This window comes from Mesoplodon densirostris, chromosome 1 (genome assembly GCF_025265405.1).
Source record: "Mesoplodon densirostris isolate mMesDen1 chromosome 1, mMesDen1 primary haplotype, whole genome shotgun sequence".
Lineage (NCBI taxonomy): Eukaryota > Metazoa > Chordata > Mammalia > Artiodactyla > Ziphiidae > Mesoplodon > Mesoplodon densirostris.
Window position 1 is genome coordinate 34269595 of NC_082661.1, and position 18966 is coordinate 34288560.

At 41.3% G+C, this 18966-nt stretch overlaps 1 protein-coding gene across 3 annotated transcripts in view; it reads right to left on the reverse strand.

The window, feature by feature from the left end:
• Positions 1-18966, reverse strand: part of PLCE1 (phospholipase C epsilon 1) — a 310776-nt gene that overhangs the window by 113618 nt on the left and 178192 nt on the right. For all 3 annotated transcript variants that reach the window (XR_009532808.1, XM_060101840.1, XM_060101830.1), the window contains exon 4: positions 17756-18072. Coding sequence is in view for 2 of the 3 variants with exons in the window: in XM_060101840.1 (XP_059957823.1) it covers positions 17756-18072 (317 nt within the window). In the remaining variant the exon portion in view is untranslated. The remainder of the gene's footprint in view (positions 1-17755; positions 18073-18966) is intronic.

The window sequence follows — 18966 nt, forward strand, 5'->3', positions numbered from 1 at the left end:
GTAAAAAAGCAGTAAAAGTTTTGCTCTTTAAAAAATACAGTTTCATCCCACACTTTCCATGGATTTAGCCTGCTTAGCTCATCCATTGGTTGGGGACCAAGCTTTTGAGAGCCTAGCAGGGAAGCCTGCCTTCTATTTATGCGGCACTAGAGAGAATTAGTTTCAACTCACTTGCAGAAGTGGCTTTCAGAGGAAGGGATTTGACAAAGTTGTTAAACCCCGTGGAGGTAGAATAGGAAAGCTGGGCTGATTATGCATCTGAGCACTGTCATCCTGAAATTCATTTTGGCCCCTGGAGTATAAATACACTTCAGTATTTTTGTTAGGATTGCCAGAAAATCAGCAAGTGTTCACTTTCTTTGGCCAACAAAAGCATGACTCTCTGTGCAAAAATTTTCTGCACATTTATAAACAAGAACATTTAGAAGATCCCCTCTTGCTGAGAGATATTACAACAGATATGTTTAACCGTGCCATAAAATAAAGCAGATACTAAGAATACCATTGGGTTCATCAAGCACAGGAAAAGTTTTTATGTCTCTCTTCTGACACAAGCTTATACATGTCTTCCTATCCCCAGACAAATACCTTCCCTGTACTGTGCTGGTCTGATGAGTGCCATCTATGTTTTCACCTTTGTTTTCTGTGTTACTTCTCAAACAAGTATTCCCACCCCCATCATCTACATTTTCTCACCATTCACCCTGGTTTTCCATCCCTACAGGCTATTGTGATGGTGGTCTCCAAGTGACCCAGGACCTCCTACCCAAATCTAAGACAAAAATTTTTCTCCCTCACAGAATCTCCCAGTTGAAAAAAGTCCTGTGGATGATTTCAAACTTTTTGGCAAACTTCTTCTCCAAAGGACCAGATGATAAATATTTTAGGCTTTGTGAGCCATTCCATCTTTGTTGCAACTACTCAGCCCTGCCATTGTGGCGCAAAAGCAGCCACAGACAATATGTAAATGAATAAGCCTGTGTTCCAGTGCAATTTTATGTATGGACACTGAAATCTGAATTTCATATCATTTTCAACTATCACAAAATATTACTTTTCTGTTGATTTTTAAAAATCTTTTAAAACTGTAAAAATTATTCATACTTCATAGGCTATACAAAAACAGGTGGTGGGATAGGCCATAGTTTCATCTTGGACAACCTCCCAACCCAAACCAGGAGTTTCTTCCCAGATTTTGCAGCCAGCCAACCCAGGCTGTGTGTGAAATTTCTCCAGTTGTAGGACGCTTACTACCTCCGAAGGCAGCCTGTTCCAAGGCCAAGATGAAATGACGGGGCCCTAGTTTTGCCTACTAAAGTCACAAAGAATAACTCAATTTCACCTTCATGGCAACCCTTCAAATACTGTAATGCACCTACCCTGACCACCTCAGAAGTCTCCCATTTTGTCAAAATAGTACAAGTTCCTTCAGCTGTTGCTTGTACATTTTTTAATTTTTAGTGTCCTCTCTGCTCTGGTATGTAGAAATCCTTCTGCAAATTTGGCCTCAGACTACTGCATTTCAGATGTGCCCAGTTTAGAGGAGAGGCAAGGAATGCTATGTCATTCTGTGACCTGTTCATCTGATTCTGTCCTTCTGGACTATCAGTGCACTTCTCAACTTCCTTGGCTCAGGATAATGTGATACTCATATTGGAAATTTTTTCCCCTTGGTGTTCATCACCCACACAGCCTGATTCTCCTGTGATGCCCACATTCTCCTTCTCACTGGATGATCTTACCTGTCATGACAGTGGGTGTTAGCAAGGCTTGATCCTTGGAGCCGGTGATCTCTCTCACACTTGATGTCTTAGGAAGCAAATTAATTCTAATGGCTCAGCCATCCCTTCTGTAGGGATTATTCCCAAATTATATCTGCAGCCTCGATCTTGTAGTACATGAACTCCTGGCTCCTACCTACCACTGCTTACTTCCCACCTGAATTAATTTAATTTAATTTATTCTCACCCTAAAACCTACATGTCCCAACTTGAATATCTCCTTACAAGATAATGATGATGATGATGATAGTAAAAATAGAAATAACATTAGTTGAGCACTTACACTGCACCAGACACTATTCTGAGCTAAGGATTCACTATCTTACTTAACCTTTACACAACTCATGAGGAAAATATTCTTGCCCCTTCTAGTTAGGGAAATAGGCTCAGAGAAATAAAGTAATTTGTCCACTGTGCTAATAAGAAACAGGGTCAAGATTTGAACACTTGCATGTCTGAATCAAAGCATGGGTTCTTGACCACACTGGATGGCCTTTGTAACTGCCCAGATGCTGTCACAGGGGCCCCTTGTATTCCAAAAGCCCTGCCTGGAAAGCCTGAAATCAGTCTTGAACCTTCTCTTTCATTGAGCTTTCTCTTTCATTGAGCCTTCCTATTCAATGGGTCACTGCACTACTGGGATTCTTTTTCTAAATGATCAGAAGCCATTTTCCCCTTTATTCTCACCAGCATCCTACACCAGGCTCCCTGTGATCTCCTGTTGTTTACTTCGACTCTCTCCTGATGTGTCTTCCTGCACCCAGGCTCCTTCTTCAATCCATCATGCATGATCATGCATGATCTTGCCTAGAATATGTTTGATCAAGCTGGTTCTCTCACTAAAAAGGTCCTCCCTGCCATTCTACCTCTTTGCCATTCATTTGACCTATCTTGGAGCTGTGCACCCCTAACTGACCTGCAGCCCTCATCCTGGGCGGAGGAGAGGAGGAAGGCTGGAACATATATCAACTATAATGTAATTTAAATATTTCACATGTGTATTTTTTGTTCCTTACTATTTTTTGTCTTTGATTTTTTTTAAGAGAAGTGTGTTCTGCAAAACTAGAAGAAAGATCAAGAAAATAAAGTTTGAGGTGAAATACATTTGTGAAATGCTGGTGAACTATAAGTGTCTCTATTGCTGGACTTCTTAAGCCTTCAGTACACTAATGTGCATTGGGAATATCAATGCAGAAGAAAGAAGTTGCAAAGATGTTTCTGGAAGGTACTGAACCATGAATTAAAAAAAAAATTTTCTCCTCCAGAGCAGGTTGAGAAACCAGGGTTCTGCAGCACAGTGTTTAGGAAAAGCTACTCTAGGAATATCTATCAAAATGCTAGGCATGGGCTTCCCTGGTGGCGCAGTGGTTCAGAGTCTGCCTGCCGATGCAGGGGACACGGGTTCGTGCCCCGGTCTGGGAAGATCCCACATGCCGTGGAGTAGCTGGGCCCGTGAGCCATGGCCGCTGAGCCTGCATGTCCGGAGCCTGTGCTCCGCAATGGGAGAGGCCACAACAGTGAGAAGTCTGCGTACTGCAAAAAAAAAAAAAAAAAAAGAAATGCTAGGCATGCAGCAGGAGTGAGAGGCTGCAGTGATGGAGGGGAAGAGCCCTGGACTTGGACTCAGAAGGACAGACTGGAGCCCCAGATCCAAAATCAGAGTGGCCCTATAAGGATTAAATGAGATAACTTGTGTGATGAGCTCTGTGTAAGTGTAAAGCACAGTATAAATGTGTCACTGTTTGATTAAGGGTTTTAATTTAAGTATACCTTAAAAACTTCCCCCAAGATTGGCTGTTACTTTCTCCAGCTAAAGATTTAAAAAATCATATTTTATACAGCAATAGGGAGCTTTTTAGGCAGTATTAGATCAAAGGACTATAAATATACAGATTTTGATTTTCTCTGCTTCCAGGGAGTATTTGTTGCATTTATATATTCAATTGATCCAAATAAAGAACTGCCACAAATATATGGTGATTTTACTTTTCATGGAAGAGAACAGCATTTTACAAATTACAGAATGACTCATAACAAAAAGATAAGGCACCTTTAACATGAATTGGTGTGGCTGAGGGGTACTGGGCCTCATGGTGGCTGTGCGTACCTGGCGGGGGAGGGGGAGGGAGAACAGAAGAGACTGTTGTGGAAGCTGGAAATGCCAGCCAACTTCTTGGCTGCATCTTTTGTCCAGGGCCTGTCCTGAATGTTTTCTACCCTGTTGATTTATACATGATTTTAGTGTCTGTATAATTTTTAAAGTATGAGGTGTAACAATAAAGGAATGAAACTTGTGTTTGTGTGAGGCTTATGAAATCCGAATCAAGAGATTAGGGTCTCACCTGGTAAATCCATGTGGTTCAGACCCATGTGCCAGGACAGGAGGGACCAAGACCCCACCTTCCACAGAATCTGCCCTGCTTTGACCTGGAGCTGAATCCTCACTTCCTTCCCTGTTCTTTCTCCAGCTCTCAAACGATCTGTAGCCAAGCAGCTTTGAGAGGTTAAGGCATTAGGGCCCAGACCCACTTTCTCCCCTATGTGACAGATCCACCTACTTCTCCTATGTGACAGAGTTTCTTAAAGCATGTTCTATAATAGGTATCAGGCCTACAGGTACTCAATACTCATGTATGTTTGTGACATACTGTCTTCTAAGAGAGTCCCAGTGTACACGAGCACAATAAATGACCTGAGAAGTCCTGCAATGAAGAAAGGAAAACTTAGTTATCACTGTTTGCCCAGCATGTGACAGATATGTTAGACCATGGGGCAATATTTTTCCATAGAATGCATATGGACATCCCACACCACAACTATGGGAGATTCTGCTCTAGTCTTACTTGGTTACCCCCAAATCCCTCAAACAAACCAGCATTTTCTGCCCTCATTGCTTTATTCATGGCATTTCCTGCAGCAAATATTTATTGTGCAACTATTGATAGACGCATAGTGCTACATGTATAGCAATACAACAAAGAATTTGGGCTTTGGGGTCACGAAAGCCTGAATTTCATCTTAGCTTAGCCACTTTCTAGCTATGTGATACTGGGCAAATCATGTAGCATTTCTGAATCTCAGTTTTCTTATTTGTAAAATAAAGCAGTGATTCACATCTTTCAGGGTTGCATGAAAACTATGTGATTAGGTATGTAAAGTGTTTGGCATGGTGCCCAGTGCAAGGCACAGAATTAACAGTGGTTACATTATTAATTTCTCTATCACCATCATTGCCATTATCATCATCATCATTGTTATCTAAATAAATGGAATAACCATTAGACATCCTCAAACAGCTATTTGTCAAATTAACCACATTTTTTCTTTCCTATTTAGAGGATAATTTGACTTATATATCAAGGATGTTTACTGGTTTTAAGAAATCATTTCACAGAGCATCTCAAGTTATACCCAGAGACAAAATGAGAAAACATCTGTCAGATGGCTGCATTAAGGAAATTCACATCTAGCTTAAAAACACTATGCAAGGAGGGGATAAGTGGTTCAAGGCCAACCTGATGAGCAGACTAATGATGTGCCAAAGGGCTTCCTATTAATTCCTACTTGGTTTGACATTTTAACCTACAATTTACATTTAAAAACTTGAGACATATGTATCAAGCCTGAATATAAAAAGTATGGAGAGTGGTAGCTAATTCAATACATAACTAAATTAATACTCAAAAAAATTTTGAAAGGCCTGAATGCCCCAAAAGAGAAAATTTAGTAGACTTAAATATAAAATATTACATCCACATAAGAAAACAACAAACAAAGCAACCTATGCACAGAGAAAAGATGAGTGTGGCCATTTGCATGCTAAGTCTAGGGGTTTTAGTTGACCTTCAGGGGGCTAATAATTAGATGGAAAAAGTAAAGAGCAGGAGAATGACCCAACTGTAAAAAGGGAGAGTCTCACTGTCCAGAACAGATTAGGGAGACTCATTTTAAAGAAGAATATTGAAAAATAATATGGACAATGTGGGGAACATCCAACCTCAAGAGAACCAAACCAAAGGAAGGCAATTTCTATTAGTTCCCTGGGAGCAACAGGTGGGATTCATAAGGAGGCAGATTTCAGTTCAATTTAAGGCAGGATTTTTTTTTTTTTTTTTTTTTCAGTACGCAGGCCTCTCACTGTTGTGGCCTCTCCCATTGCGGAGCACAGGCTCCAGACGCACAGGCTCAGCGGCCATGGCTCACGGGCCCAGCCGCTCCGCGGCATGTGGGATCCTCCTGGACTGGGGCACGAACCCATGTCTCCTGCATCGGCAGGCGGACTCTCAACCACTGCGCCACCAGGGAAGCCCAAGGCAGGATTTTAAAACAAATTACGCTCCATTAACACAATAAGCCATTAAAATGGAGTGAATTCTGACTTTGAAAGTTTTTTAGTAAAAGCTGGATAAGAATATGCAAGGGAGAGATTCCTACATTTGGTGGAGATAGGAGAACATAACATAACCTCTGAAACTTCATCAACGATAAAGTTCATAACTGTTTCTGGCAAAAGCCTTCCCAACCTCCAAGGCTCTGAAGCCCTTGGTCATCCTCAAGGGACATGTGCCTGTGTGGTCTCCCTCTTCCACTCTCACGGAACATACAGTCCTGTCTCTCACGTGGCATGGAATCCTGCTAGTTACTATTTATTGAGTACCTATCCTGTGCTGGGTGATCTTATACACATTAGCTTGCTTAAATGTTCCAATAACCAAGTGAAGTTGATAAAATTATCCTATTTTACAGGTGGGAAATACAAAGCTGAAATCAGGTTATGTGATCACTTACTTGTCTAGATTCCGATAGCGAGTAAGTGGCAGAACCTGCACTCAAAACCAGACTTAGCAATAAAATCGTACTCTTTCCACTACCTATGGCATGTCTCTAACCACTGTCTCTCCCGTGAAAAGCACTGCCTTTTTCTAAATATGTATATTTATTCAATATTTTATGTCCTATGTCTAGAACTAGATTGTAAATTCATTGAACAAAGGGGCATGTCTTGTTTGTCTTATTATTTCTAACAGCTCCTATTTCAATAAACAATTGCTAACACCAGTTAGCACTATTCATTTATTAAATATTTATTGACCATCTAGTATGTAAATGGCACTTTGTGAAGAGCCAGACATACAGCAATGAAGAGGTTAAACAGGTTTCTAAGGAAAAAAGTAAACAAGTCAATGGCTTCCCTGACTTTTGAACTGAGACATGATCAGAAGACGTGATCAGAAGAAGACAGCAGTGGGGGGAAGATGGTTTTAGGCAGAGGGAACAGCAAGTGCAAAGTCTGCGTGGGGAAAACTAGCTCAGTGTGTTCAGGAACAGATGAAGGTCAGTGTGGCTGGAACAGAGACAGAGAGATGGGTGGATGGTATAAAGTTATGTTGGAGAAGTCAACAGGGGCAAAATCATGCAGGGTCTTGCTGTTTTGGATTTTATTCCAAATGCAAGAGGAAGATCTTGGGGGATTTTCAGGAAGGGTGAGACCTGATCTGCTTTATGTTTCTAAAAGATCACTCTGGCCGCTGGGTGATCTTGGATTGGATTATAGGATATGCAAGGACGAAAGCAATACTAGAGGTGAGTGCAGTGGTGACTGGCTCTAAGGGTGGTGGCAGGTGAAATGCTAAGGAGTGGTCCAATTCAAGATGTATTTTGTAAGTAGAGCAAATGGGACCTGCTGATGGTTTGGATGTTGGCAGTTTGGGAAAAGAGAGTAAATCAAGAACGACTCCTAGGTTGACAGACTGAGCACCCAGGTAGATGTTGAGATGGGGAAGATGGGGATAAATAGGGAAGATACTGGGTAGTATGTGAATGGGGTTGTGAGAAGGCAGTAGTTCTATTCTGACCATATTTGAGATGCCTTTTAGACATTAGAATGTAAGCTCTGTGTGTGGAAGGGATCTGTCTTGTTCTTTGCTATATCCCCAGCACACAAAACAGTACCTAAAATATAAGTTGGTACTTAAAAAAAATCTGTTGAACGAAAAAAGCCAAGGGGAGGCATTGAGAAGGCAATTGGATTTATGAATGTTTAAATCTCTTTGGCAAATGTAGATTCTTAGCAAAGCATAAATACATTCCTCCTTGGCTCCTACGTGTGCAGTAAGGATCTCTAAGAGAGTGGTTTTTCAGAGAGTTGAATTAAACATCCTAATAGGGTCAGCTAATTCAGTCCTGGAGAGAGGCTCAAAATCCCAGTCTCTGACTAAAGCATACCTGGTCTTTCCCGCAGCGTTCAGTATCATTTAAAGTGATATGTCTGATGGAAAAGAACATTGGGCCTTGAGGAGATGCTGCACTGCTTCTCTGAGTCATGTTAACTATTTTCAGTTAAAAAATACTACTCATGTATGTCAAAATCTTACTTGTCTATTTACTAATTTCCACTGGACTCATTCTTACTTCTATCAGCCCCAGGATTGAGTCGTAACTTGATGCCTGCTTTCGACAGAATAAAACAGGCCTCCAGTGGGTCAATGGCTTTGGCAGTTCTCTTTCTAGGTTGGCTAAATCCTAAAAACATGATGTGAGCTTTAAGCAGGGTAAATAAGAATAAAAATATCCTGTCATAGTAACAAAATACTTTGAATATTTAAGATTCCAAAACCAAGTCCTTTAGGACCAAAGAATTAAAAAAAAATACAGAAAGAAAGAAGGAAGGATGTAAAGAAAGAAAGAGAAAGCAAGCAAGCAAGTCATCACATTTATTTAAATTTACTTTGGACAATTATCAACTATTATAATAGTTCCTGTTCCAAAGACAGGAATCACTTCCCCCCTATTTGCTTTGGGATAGAGCTTTGTTCTTTTCTTTGAATACCTCTGTGTCTGATGGTCTAGAGTAGTGATTCTCAACCATTGGTGGCATCAGTATTATCTCGTGGAGCTTTTAAAAAATACACATCTCTGGGCCCACCACAGATCCACAGAGAGTCCACAGAATCTCCTGGGGACTGGCTCCAGGCATGTGTATATTTTAAAAATATTCTGATTGCCAACAAACACATGAAAGGATGCTCAACATCACTAATCATTAGAGAAATTCAAGTCAAAACTACAATGAGGTATCACCTCACACCGGTCAGAATGGCCATCATCAAAAAATCTACAAACAATAAATGCAGGAGAGGGTGTGGAGAAAAGGGAACCCTCCTACACTGTTGGTGGGAGTGTAAATTGATATAGCCACTATGGAGAACAGTATGGAGGTTCCTTAAAAAACTAAAAATAGAACTACTATATGACCCAGCAATCCCACTCCTGAGCATATACCCTAAGAAAACCGTAATTCAAAAAGAGTCATGTACCACAATGTTCATTGCAGCACTATTTACAACAGCCAGGACATGGAAGCAACCTAAGTGTCCACTGACAGGTGAATGGATAAAGAAGATGTGGCACATATATACAACGGAATATTACTCAGCCATGAAAGGGAACGAAACTTGAGTTATTTGTAGTGAGGTGGATGGACCTAGAGACTGTCATACAGAGTGAAGTAAGTCAGAAAGAGGGAAACAAATACCATATGCTAACACATATATATGGAATCTAAAAAAAAAAAAGGTCATGAAGAACCTAGGGGCAAGATGGGAATAAAGATGCAGACCTCCTAGAGAATGGACTTGAGGATACAGAGAGGGGGAAGGGTAAGCTGGGACAAAGTGAGAGAGTGGCATGGACATATATACACTACCAAACGTAAAATAGATAGCTAGTGGGAAGCAGCTGCATAGCACAGGGAGATCAGCTCTGTGCTTTGTGACCACCTAGAGGGGTGGGATAGGGAGGGTGGGAGGGAGATGCAAGAGGGAGGAGATATAGGGATATATGTATACATATAGTTGATTAACTTTGTTATACAGCAGCAACTAACACAACAATGTAAAGCAATTTTATTCCAATAAAGATGTTTAAAAATACATATATATTCTGAGGCCCACTGCTTTCGTTCTTCTGACCAGTGAAAGTCACTGTTAAAGGAAATCGTGTTTGATGCTCAGAGAATGAACACAGGCATGGAGGTTCTGATTCACAAGGTGCTTAGCAGCCCCTCTCCACCGCCTTCTCCTGCTGCCCCAATTCTGAGCACAGCCAAAAAAAAAAGAATCCACAAAAACTGTACTCCCAGTCTTCCTAGGAGTATAGATGTAACTAACGATTTTGAATTTCAAAAGCCATCACTTTTGGGGGTGTAAGTTTCATGCAAAATTGAAATACAGAAAAAGAGGAGGAAAAAGACTGCAGAGGTGATGTGGTCAAGAAATGAAGCTAAAGAAATAAAGTAAAATTTTTAATTTTCTTTTGGCATTCAACATTCTTAGGTATCCAGTACCTAAGGAGCCCTCAAAGCCAAAAAGGAAACTTTAAAAGCCAAAGACCTAAAATCCCTTTTCTGCCTGGTACTGCGAAATGACAATTTATTCTGTTCCTCTTCTGGGACAATGTTCTTAGACACCTTGTGACACCATTGTCTTACCAATTTCAAGGACCACAGTCTCCCAGTTCAAAGGAAATTTTCAATATCACGGAGTCAACAAGGAGGTTAACAATGTTATATGTGTTGAAATAGTAAAGAATATTTGAATCCTGTTGTGAAGCAAACGGTTTCATTCAGAATAAGAGACCAAGGTGAGGAATAAGAGCTCTTATGGCTTTTGATTCAATGGCACCAGGTAGATGAAGCAAGAATATTGGCTCCGGAAGTCAGACCATCTGGGTTCAAACACTAGCTCTGAAACCATGGGTCATTTACTTAGCCTCTCTATGCTTCCATTTTCTCATCCATTAGGTGATGGGATAATAATAATAATAATTAATAAGTGGGATTTATTATCACTAGTTATTGTGAAAATGCAGTTATTTTTAGTGTCGTTTTGTAACTAACATTGAACCCAGGAGTGTCTTGGGTCCTCACTAAGTGCCTCACACAGGTCATCACTGACTTCCTATATAAACCATGTGAAGTAGGTACTATTAACATCCTCATCTAAAGATTAGGGATTAGGTACTGGGCTTGAGGTTCCACAGTGGGGGATGATGGATTAGAATCCAGGCAAGCAGACTCCAGAACTGCACCGTGCATGATGGTGTGCTGTGAAGCCCCTCCTCATTTCCAGCCCCATCATTTACTTAGTGTTACGCTGAGTGAGTAGAATCCTGTGGGTGCTGATTGCCAAGAACCACTGAACATGATTTGCTGTCAATAGACTCCAGGGCAGATAAGCCCCCTACAGATAACCTTGCTCTTAGAACACTGCCCTGCACTGCTGAGTCTCTGTGGTTTAATTGCCTACTGTATATTTTTAGTCCAGAAACTTCTGAACTAAAATTTCTGTTAACCAGGGAATGTGCCATGAAATATTCTGGGGAATGAATACAATTTCTCTCTCAGAGGTGTGCCTCTAGGGAGACGTGCTTTCCCAAGGAAAAATCTGGTTTTCCAAAGTGAACTGAGATTTCCCTTACCCTGAGAGGGCTTTATTAACAACTTACCTCATGGGTATTCAGACATGAGGAAAAAAGTTTGTACAGCAGACCTGAACAGATGATTTGCTTGGCTTTCTGCATAAAATAGGGAGGGGAAAGCTTTGATAGGAAACTTTCCTAACATGGTTAAATGTACAAATTCAAAACCAAGTAAAGGAGCACATTTGGTCATTATCATATGTTATGCTTTTTCCTTACTATGCAGAGATGGTCTTTCCTTGGCTATGACCAGACAGACTTTTAGATGTTGGAATTTGTCAAAGTGATCATGATCTCTTATGAGATACCTAAGGGATTCTGGCTGAAAGGACACAGGCCTAAACAGCCCTTCTCTGGTCAGATGGTTTATTTATTCTTATGCTCTTTCCCAGAGAGTTAAGCTGCACCTTGGCATTCTTTATAGAGAGGGTGGCCTTTAAACTACTGAGCTGACATCTGGTGAAACCCACCAGATGGAAGGAACAAGCAGCACTGAGTGTCACTTTGGGCTGCCCACATTTGTGTGGCTAGAGAAGCAGGTTGATGACTGCTTAGTTTGACCAAATACAGGAGGGTGGAGGAAGGTCACCTGGGGCAAAGAGCCAGGTGGAATCCTTCCAGAGCCTTCTGGGGTCCCAGTAGAACTGTGGGCTCAATCTTGGCCTCATCACCTGCCCTTGGACCAGCTAGTTTGAAAGAGGAGCCCAGAGACTGGTCTTGTTAAGACCTACCTGACAAGAAAAACTGCTCTCTCAGGGCATAGGAAAAAGTAAACCTGTTAATAGCCTTGTGAAGCTGAAAACCAGCCCTCAGTCAGAGAAATCAACTGCTACACAAAAGAGTGTCTGGCAGTGATGTGGGCAGTGCTAGGTTATGGAGCTGAAAATTTACTCTGTTCACGGATCCTGAGGACCAGCTGTAGATGCAGACCATGATGAGTTCCAACCCCAAAGATCATCAGTGGGTGAAAACAGGACAGGAGCAGAGGCTATATTGATGAGGCATAAGGTTTGAGAACTCGTGACTCAGAACTGTGATCCCAGAATACACCACCTCCCCAAACCATGTTCCATCACAGCCCTTCGCGAGAAAAGGGCATGAACGCAAAGGGAGTAAGGATGCTCCTCAATATTTATTTGCCTTTCATATCTTCTCAAATGCATGTGCTAAAGTGTGTGATCTCTTTGGTAAAGTTATCTACCAAAAATGCCTCTCTGTCTCCTTTTAGAAGGGACAAATATCTCTGGAATGTATTCGAAGAGGAAATAAAAAACAGTAAGATCAAAAGGATTGTGGACTACAGGTAGAGGCTGGAGAGAGGAAGAAAGAGGAGGGAAAAAGGACAATATGATTTGAGATGGTCAGAGCAAGAGACATCGTGGGTGGCCAGGAAGTGAGCCTGCCTAACCTGAAGGGAGGAAGAGAGAACACGGGCTCTTTGAGCTTTAGGTTGAGGATATGACTACAGAGAGGTGTCCAGATCAAAAGGGTTCAGGAAGCCCTGTCTCCTAAACCAAGTGGAGCAGGATGGAGCCCACCCTCAGTGCCCCCTTGACTACCACCGGCTTGGGGGCTGGCCCCTTGTACCTGCTTCTGTTTACTTGCAAGGATAAAGAGAAGTCACTCCGGTGAGCACCAGTGTTGACATTGGGCAGGAGATAGGGAAATGGGGAGACAAACTGCTTCCAAGCCACAGTCTAAATTGATTTTAAATGATTTATCTCCTGGCCTTCCTTAATGTAAGCCAAACACTTTCAGTTGTTTCATGATTGTACTTGGAATTGCATTTTAACCATATTTTCCTAAGAATCAACGTTAAGCAACATTGCTTGAGAGGCATCAGGGATTTTCTCCCCTTTCCCCACATTACAGTTAAGTCATTATGTAAAGAGTTGTTAGAATTCGGGAAACTTCTAGCTCATGCTCAGGTTTTACTAGCAACGAGTGGCAAGCTGCCTCCTTAGGCCGTGAATCTTTCTTGCTCATGACAAGAACTGGTTGTGTTCTCATCTGGAATGTCCTCCTTCCCTTTCCCGTGATGGTCCCCTTCTATCCCAGCCATCCCTCAAGGCCCAGCCACAAACTCCAGTGCTGAGCAGAGACAGCTCTGATCACCCACCTAGACACCTTGGCTCCCACCGTCTGTGCCACTCATACTGCATGTATTTTCTGCCTCTTTTGGGAGTGATCTGTGCCCATGCCTGACAACAATTTAAGACTGGTAGCTTCTGGCAGCCACAGACTGTTACTCATTTCCCTTAGTGCTTATCCACCATGGTCTCCTCCTTCTGAGAAGTGCTGAAAACATGTTAACTGAATGACTGAACAAATGCCTTCGCTTCTCTCCTAAGCAACTAGCAATGCAGCTAGTAGTCTCTCTCTTGTCTCTGAGATTCTCCCATGTTCAAAAAATATATATTTTACTTCCACTGAGGAAAGTGCATTTATTTTGTGTATCCAATTTTGACAGAACCAAAGTATGGGCTAATAATGTTGTAAATTTTCATCATATATTGCTCATTTCTTATTTAAAAGAGTGTGTGACACACCAATTAAAAAAGAAAAGGTTATAGCATAGTAGGCACTCAATAAATAAGTCTGAGTGAATGAATGAATGAATGAATGAATGAGTGGTAATAGGAAATTCGATAAAAATAGAAATGGTAGGAGTAGAAAAAGGGTAGATGCACAGGAGGTTTAGAACAGAAGTAGAGAGAGGGAGGGAAGAGGGAAAGGAGACCAAGGCTAATTAAATTCAAAATCAGAAATTCTGGTTTTACTACAAACTTTAACTTGATAATTTAACAAGTAGAGAGGCAAGGCAGTTGGCCGAGAAGAGAATAGACTTTAAAGACAGACATCTGGATTCATTCAGCCACTGTGTGACCTTGGACAAGTGACTCAACCTCTCTGAGCTTCACTATTTTTTTTAAACCTTTTAATTCTGAAGTAGTTTTAGATTTACAGAAAAGTTATAAAAACACAGAGAGTTCCCATACATAGCTCACCCAGCTTCTCCCAGTGTTAGCATCTTTCATAAATATAGTCCCTTTATCAAAAGCAGGAAATCAACATTGATACATTCATGCTGATTAAACTACATGCCTGATTAGAATTTCACCAGTTTCCCCATCAGTATCCTTCTTCTAGTCCAGGATCTAATAGGATCCCAAACTGCATTTAGCTGTCATGACTCCTGGTCTCCTCTAATTTTTGATGATTCCTCTGTCTTTCCTTACCTTTCATGACCCTGACACTTTTGAAGAGTACAATGTCTTTCAATTTGGGGTTGCCTGATGGTTTTTTTTTCTTATGATTAGAGTTAGGTTGTTTTTTTTAGGGGGGCAAATACGTCACAGAGACTATATCTAGTCCTTCTGAGTGCATCACATCAGGAGATGTGACCAGTAATAAGACATCAATATGTCTTATTACTGGTCATATTGACCTTGAGCACTTACTTAAGGTGGGTATCTACTGGGGTTCTCCACTGTTCTATTTTTCCTTTTGTAATTAATACATATTCTGTGAGTAGATACTTTGAGACTATGCAAATATCTTGTTTCTCATATTTTGTTCAATAACTTTAGCATTCATCAGTGGTTCTCGCCTGTAACAGTTTATTGCTGGGGTGTCCTAATGGTGATTTCTCATTTCCCTCATCCCTTCTACATTTATTAATTGGAAATCTTTTATAAGTAAGAGATGTACCTCTCCCTCTCCTCCCACTGATTTATTTATTCACTTATTTATTTATATCAGTATGGACTCATGAATTTTTACTTTATTCTATGGACCACAGTCCAATACTATCATTATTTATTTTGTTGTTTAAGCTTCACTTTCTTCACCTGTGAGTCAGAGATAATATCTGCCTTACACAACTGTCATAAGGATTAGTGGGATTAAAAAATGTGACACTGACAGATAAGCAACAAGGATCTATTGTATAGCACAGGGAACTCTACTCAATATTCTGGGATAACCTATATGAGAAAAGAATCTAAAAAAGAATGAATATATGTATATGTATAACTGAATCACTTTGCTGTACACCTGAAACTAACACAACATTGTAAATCAACTATACTTCAATAAAATTAAAAGAAAAAAAAGTGACAATGTCCAGTCCAGTCCTAAATGCTAGTTCCTTTTCTTCTTTTTCTTTACAGAGAGTAAAGCCATGCTAATTTGGAGGCAAGACTATTCTAAATAGGTGAAATCTGAATTTAAGAATTCTCTTTCAATGGAATGAAGACTTTTTACCTGAAAGGATATAAAACAACTACAATTTAGCTCTTCCAGTTTTGCCTAGAGTAGGTCATTTGGGATCTGCCTGTAATGACTACATTAGACTGATTTTTTAATCGGCATACACATAATATGTATGAAAATAGATGCTTGAGAATACTTGAATACAGACTGTTCTTTTAAGTAGTTTAGGTGTTTTCCCAGAAATCTTGTTTACGTTTTGAAGTTACTTAGCTAAACTATTTTCAGAGATAGTCCTAAGCATGCCTTAACCCAGCTGTGGTTCATATCATCACTAATTCTGAATTAGTGAAATCACTGTTTCATCTTTGATTCCCAAAGTTATGGTACTAAATGGAGGAGATCCAAGTTTTCCCTCTCCAAAACTAACTTAAAACTAGCTTTTTAAAGTTCAGGCAAATCACTTTTAACTTCAGGTGGAATTTAAAACAACAACAATAGCGACAAAGGACAAGGGTAGGGTCCTAAGGATGTTTGAGTGAGTCGATCAGGAAGTTTAAAATAATTCATGATATACAGTAAAATCCACTAATAAAATCACCCAGTTTACTGGAACTTTCATTTTCCACTGTTTTTATCAGCAAGGAAAATCAAGAACATCAGGAGATTTATTTTAAAAGGCAACTTTGGGGGTCGTGTGTTTTACAAGCATTCATGTGGACTCCCAGAGAGTTTTACTCAGTTTGGAGTGGACCAGGAATCTGCAATTTAGCAGGCGTCACCCCCAGTATGAGCCTGATACAGGCGAGAGGCAGGATACTGTTGTGGTTCAAAGCCCAGGCTCTGAGACCTGACTCTTTGGGCTTGAGTCTCACTGTTGTCACCTACCACCCGTGTGACCTTGGGCGAAGAACTTCATGTCCTCATGTCTCAGTTTTCCCATTGCTAAAACGGGGTCAATGACAAGGATCTGTCTCCCAGGGTTGTTGTGAGGAACAAATAAGTGGCACATGTTAAATAATTAGTAAGACAGTGCTAGATGGATATTAGCAATTCCTATGGATAATGGATCTCCCTTTGAGGAATGATGCTCAAGGCATGTCTGGATACAGAATTGCTTGAGCTCAGCCTCTAACACGTTCCAGCCACTGGGCTTTATCACTGTTGTGATACAACTATCACCAGGGTCATGACTGGAAGGCTATGGAGGCTGTAAGGTGAACTGCTATAGCTGGAAAGTGTTTAAGTAACAAAGGCTGATTGATCCTCTGTCAATCAGAGATATATACGAACTAGGATGGGAGCATCCTCTTAGCATTTAGGTAGTTTACTAAATGACTAAAGTAGGAAACTACTGTATTTGTGGAATTCAACCAACCAACAACCACCAAACACACAGACTGAAATTTTGTGTTTTAATATTCAAGACAAAGAAATGAAGTCTAAAAGAAATAAAATATAGAACAGAAAGGTCTGGGTGTGTGGTTATGCTATGGAATGAAAGTGTTCTCTAAGCCTGAGAGAGGAACATCCTGTGACCCTAGCACAGCATGGTGACCTCCTCTCCATCCTGTCCTTTATCCTTGGTCCAGGGCCACAGGGTGGCCAGCCATTGGCTCTTTTCCTCCCAGTGAGCGCCTAGAGCTCTTACACTGCCTCCTTCCTAGGTGTTCCCAGACTCTGGTCACATCTGTCCTCTTTAGAACTTGCTCTGGCAAGGCCTTGGAGGCCATGGAGGGACTTTCTGGGGCTGAGGAGCTTGATGGGATGCAGAGATCAGGAATGAGGTGATTCATTGCCCCTCACAACCATGTTCCTCCCAGCTCTCCTTACCCAGGTATATTAGTGTTTAATTTCTGCTGAGGCGGTCTGATAGTGGAAGACAGAGTGGGCTAGACAGATCCCATGATCCCTTGGCCAAACCCAAAATTGAGATATCTGGTCTTAAAAGCACTTGTAGGAACAGGCGGAGAATCATTGAAAATGGGCCCAGGGAGAATATTTTGGCAAGGGCATAGAGAAAATGGGGCGGGGGGATACTGGTTGTCCAAAGGGAGAAGGCTTGTGGACATGGTAATGGTATGGGATGGAGACGGTCTCAATTAGGCTGAAGAGTGGAGTGAAGTGAAAGGGAGGATGACAGTGTGTCTATCTCATTGCCTGGAAAAGAGACAGTCATCATGGAAGTGGGCAGACAGACAGGTAGATGAGATATCAGTAACAAACAAACCTGAAAGGAGAATTGCTTAAAAATCATTACAAAACATCTCAGAGTGGCTTCTTACCTCATTAAATCTCATCACAAGGTCTTCAAGGGCATTATGCTCTCCATTCTGGGAGGTAAGGATGGATGCTGAGATGGACGCTTTGAGGCAGGGCAGGGACCTCTGGCATTCCATAGTGCCCAAGTCCCGGGTCAAGAAGCAAAGATAGTCAACCGGCAAGACCCTGCGGTAAATATTCTGCTCCTGCTCCATCAGGATGCTGGCAACTTCCTCTGGGAACTGGATGAGGGGCTGCAGATCAATCAGTTCCTTGCTGATCCCAGCTGAACTTGAAGGGAGGGCACTGGAATTGGCCATAGAGGTGCCTAGTTGGCGTTCTGAAATAAAGCAACAAAAGTCACTGTTACACCAAGGCTGGTATCCCCTACAACAGATATTTACCTGAGAGCCATTCAAAATTTCATAGGTTTCTCAACTGAAGTTTCTGCTTGGTGAATAGTTCTATACTATCTCTCCTGTTTTGGAGACCTTTCTGATATCTCTCCTGCCTGCCCCCTCCCACTCCTTGGGGGTAGGGGAAGGCTTAGTTTCCTATTTTCAGAAGCAGAACTGATCTAGCACACCATTCCCTAACCAGTTCACTGTGACACTGCAGAGTAGCAGTGAAGTAAAATGTACCATTTGCTTCCTCATCCTCCGGGACTAACCATCACCATGAAAAGAAATGCGGGCGGGCGTGGACATAGCAATTGAAATGGAAGAGGGAAGAAGGCAGTAGGGGGAGGAGGCCTGTACACATATAGGCATATGCACCCTATGTCTGAACACGCAGGAGACCCAGGGACCCTCTGCACACCAGGCTTCAAAACTTCACAGTCTGCTCTGCCAACATTCAGCCCTCAAAGACTATGATTCCACTGAGATTTACCTGGAGGTGTGCAGGGACAGAATCACCTATACAAGTAAGGAAGAAACAGGTAATGAGATGTATCTAAATAAATCAAATAAATAAATCTCATTCCCTGCTCCACAACTGGTAATAAGAAGGTGGTAGCGAGAGGGAAGTTAATGAGTGCATTAGATAGAAGTACCAAAGACATTCATTCAGAGGCTCAAAATTATTCCCTTAGCACAAATACTTTGCCTCAGTGGATATCTCCACCTTCAATCCCTTTCTTCCCACTGACTCTTCTTTGCCTACACAGATATTAGTCTCCCTTATCCTTAAATACAAACCAGTAAAACTTCCCTTATCCCTTAAACTCCAACTA